The following is a 3,855-nucleotide window of genomic DNA, read 5'->3' on the forward strand; positions in this document are numbered from 1 at the left end:
AAGCTCCTCTATTGCTCATGGAGCATATAGCGAATTTCGCGAATCCAGTGTCATGGATTTGAGTTTCATGGCCAGTAACATTGTTTACTTTGGGCTGTTCATATGGATGACGTTGTTTTCTCCCCCCTCTTGCAGGCTGGACTGGGAGGGTTATCTTTTGATGAAGGTCAATTTTCAGTTTTCGGGTACTCATCATCCCTCCTTCCCTTTTCTGTCTTTTAATTGAAGGTCCCTAGCCAAGATCATGTGCTTGAACCTGGACATGAAAAGGGCATAAAGTTAATGATTTGCTAATCCCAATTTGTCATACCCTGAGATTTTTACATCTGTGCAACGTTTATGCCTTAATATGTGCTGTATCAATGTAGGTATACAACTATTGGTAGAGAAGTGCTTTCACAGATCAAGTCTGGTGATCTTATTCGATCTGCAAAGTTAGTGGAAGGTCGAGACCGTCTCATGCTGCCAGCTGAGACTAACCAGAAGTTATCTTGACCCTGAACCTCCCTTTTCCCCCGTTTACTTTTGTTTTTATAAGTTGAAGAAGGGATTGACCGGGTTTTCCCAGTTCTAGTCAAAACTTTTTCTGTTGTGGTTGCTTGATTGTTGTCTGTGTCAATTACGGTCAGGCGCATGTGTTATAAGATCATGTATTTACTGTAGATCATAGCTAAATTCTCCTCAAGCTCCTATTACATTGCCTATACTGTCTTTTATTATTAAAATTAAACTCGAATGTTGCACCCAATAGCCAATGGGAGGATAGACGTAGTTTGTATTGTGGAAAAATGTCAAGTGACAGGTCCAGGTCTGCTATTTCCTTGTATTGGTTTATTGCGATTATAGAATTATTGCACATCCAAATGCCCATGCAAGTGTTATGCTAATGCCTAGAATTTCATTAATATTTAATTTTGATATTATAAAATTTCATGTTTATACAAAAATAATAAAAAAAGTAAGATATAGTTTCATATTTGTCCGATAACATCATAAGTTTTACGCCCATCTATTAGGGTTATTTTGATATAGGCCCTCACAAAATTGAAATTGCTCTTAGGTCACCCATATCGTATAAGATGTTTGGGCTTGAAATGACTTAAAGGATAATACCAAACACAAAACAAACAAATAGCTCTTATTACCACTAGGATGATACCAAAAGAAAGAACAAACAAATAGCTCTTACCACAAATATGTGTATTGTAGCAATAGGAATTGAAGTACACCATCAAGTTACACAGGTAAGAAGTCAACAAGAAGCAAAATCAACTGAACATTTATGTGACATAATATTTACTTACTTTATTATAGATGTACTTTCTTTGCATGCAATTGGTTATGAAAGCGAAATACAAGAAAGTTGTCATATAAGATTTAATGCAATTTTGACTTTCCCTAAATTGAAGTCATATGAAAGTGACAAAAACAGTAACTAAATTTAATTAAATAGTTTTAATTATATTTTATAATTAATCTTATTTCGCCACGTTATCTTCACATTGCATAGTCAACATTAATTTAATTTTTTTAAACAAACATTATATTTTACTTGCATGATAGCATGAATGTAAAAATTATTTACAAAAAAATTAACATATTCAAATTCACTTTCAAATTGCCAAACACCTCCTTAGTGATCAAAATGATACTAATTTCCTTACAAAAAGGATCATAACGATATGTTGAACCTGAAGTACAATGTCCCTAAACTGTTGAGCAATAGCAACCGACTTCTCTATTTTTCTTATTTCTTAGGCCTAATAGTTTTGATTGTTGCATTATTTAGGCCTTTGGTGTGCTCCCTTTGGTGTGCTAGACTCAGCGCGCCTAAGATCCTTTTTTCTTTGAATTCTTTACTTGTTTTCTAATGAGCCTATTATTTCTTTCACCCAGACCATTTCTTTACTTAAAAGTGTTTCAAGAGCTTACAGGGAATGGCGACTGAATAGTTAATAGGCCTTAATCTATTATTTAGTTCTCGTTGTTGCTCTGTCTTTAATATTCTTTAATCTTTACCTAGTCTGGTGAGACTTTTTATTTCCTTATTCTTTACAAAGTTTAGTGGGGTTTTTTCTTTTATTCTTATTATATATTTCTCACTATTATCTTTTTGGGATGGAATTCTTAAAGGGACTTATTTTACCCTATTATTTGTCTCGGCTAATCTTCTTTTGTATATTTTGATTCCAGTACACCTTTCGATTACTAATACCTATCTTCCACCTCTGGTACTTGTGCAACATACTTCTCCATCATTCCCTTATCCTTATCAGTACTAATACCTATCTTCCACCTCTGGTACTTGTGCAACATACTTCTCCATCATTCCCTTATCCTTATCAGCATAGCGTCGTAGCTCCTACTCCCCAAGTCTACAGATCCCACGAATGTAGTGTCGGTTCCCTTTGAAAAGTTAAGCACGAGGTTGTCAAATAAACTAGTGTCGTTCCCTTAAAAAAATAGGTGTGAGATTATCAAACAATGTAGTGTTGTTCCAAATTTGTTCATGCTATATTGCTATGGCATGAGGTCACTACGGTAAGGAGCCCCACCCCCTACATTAATTTAATAGGAGCGAAATTTGACTTTATAATGCACAATACTTATTATAGAACCGAAAAGAAAAATTTTATATGTAATCCTCGAATCTAATTATATACATAAGAACATAGAAACTAAAATCAATTAGAGATTTTTGTAAAAAAAAATCAGTTAGAGATCAAACAACCTTATAAATAGATTATTACCAGCATCGTCAACAAAATAGATATTTATGTGGTGTTAAAAGGACAAAAACTAAATTAGAGATTAAACAACCTTAGATATTTACCAGTGGCATCAGCGACGATTGTGCCGAGGTCAAACAACCTTAGAAATATATAGTTATCAACACCAAGAGTGAGCGTGACTTTCACTTCTTGAGAAGACTTAACGGAAGATTTTTAGAAAATTGGTAGGATCTTGATTGTATTTTATAGTTGTATGTCTCGAGATCAAGAGATATACCTGTCTTATGATCACAGTGTAAATCTAAATAGGTTTTAATTTATTAGTGAGTGAACAACATCAGCTTCTTATGGTCATAGTGTAAATCTGAATAAATTTTTATTTATTAGTTAATGAACAGTCACTGACTATCTCACCGTCTCTCTCTTATAGATCTCTCACCGACTCTCCCCCTTATAAATCTCTTTCTCACCGACTTTCTCATAATCTGTCACCGACTCTCTCTCTCTAAAGCGTTGGAACGTCCACCCAAATCTTCGTGATTCCTCTGACACCGACTGCGAAGGCGTCGAAATCCTAGTCATGGACGAGGACGAGTAGCCTCTTGAGATGCCCATCATCAAGCCCGTCCGCACCGTCCTGTTCGAGCTCACCCTGGCCAGAGCCTTCTTCACCTACGTCTCCACCGAGTTCCCGCTCGTCCTCTCTTTGAACCCTGCCCTCGTCCACCATGTGGCTCTCGTTGGTCACCTTCAGCACGGCAAGACCATTTTCATGGACATCTTGTCGAGCAGACCCAAAAGTTCTCGATGTTTGGTACCGACAGGGAGAGACTTGTGATGTTTACCGACGAGGATCAGTGAGCAGGAGAGGAGGATCTTGATTAAGATCGAGTGTGCGGCGTGGTGCTCGAGGATTCCAAAGGGAAGAGCTATTTGTGCAATGTTATGGATACCTCTGCGCATGAGAATTTTTCTAATGAGATGACTGTTGCATTAATTGAGGTTGTCGGATGGTGCCCTGCTTGTTGTTGGGGCCTCTGAAGGCGTTATGGCAAGTGTTTTTATGTTTTCATGATAATTTACTTGTATAACTTATGTGAATGTGGGTCCCGATTTTAATAAG

General features: G+C 36.6%; 2 protein-coding genes across 3 annotated transcripts in view; both read left to right on the forward strand.

Moving 5' to 3' along the window:
• Nucleotides 1–816, forward strand: part of LOC109848438 (peptidyl-prolyl cis-trans isomerase CYP37, chloroplastic) — a 17,333-nt gene extending 16,517 nt beyond the window's left edge. For both annotated transcript variants that reach the window (XM_020417927.1, XM_020417926.1), the window contains 2 exons: nucleotides 136–185; nucleotides 369–816. In XM_020417927.1, the coding sequence (XP_020273516.1) occupies nucleotides 136–185; nucleotides 369–495 (177 nt within the window). In that variant the 3' untranslated portion in view covers nucleotides 496–816. The remainder of the gene's footprint in view (nucleotides 1–135; nucleotides 186–368) is intronic.
• The window catches only part of LOC109848002 (dynein light chain 1, cytoplasmic-like), a 3,295-nt gene continuing 2,779 nt past the window's right edge, over nucleotides 3,340–3,855 (forward strand). Inside the window, exon 1 of the mRNA XM_020417253.1 lies at nucleotides 3,340–3,490. Within this exon, the coding sequence (XP_020272842.1) occupies nucleotides 3,340–3,490 (151 nt within the window). The remainder of the gene's footprint in view (nucleotides 3,491–3,855) is intronic.

Source organism: Asparagus officinalis, chromosome 7 (assembly GCF_001876935.1).
Source record: "Asparagus officinalis chromosome 7, Aspof.V1, whole genome shotgun sequence".
NCBI classification, from domain to species: domain Eukaryota; kingdom Viridiplantae; phylum Streptophyta; class Magnoliopsida; order Asparagales; family Asparagaceae; genus Asparagus; species Asparagus officinalis.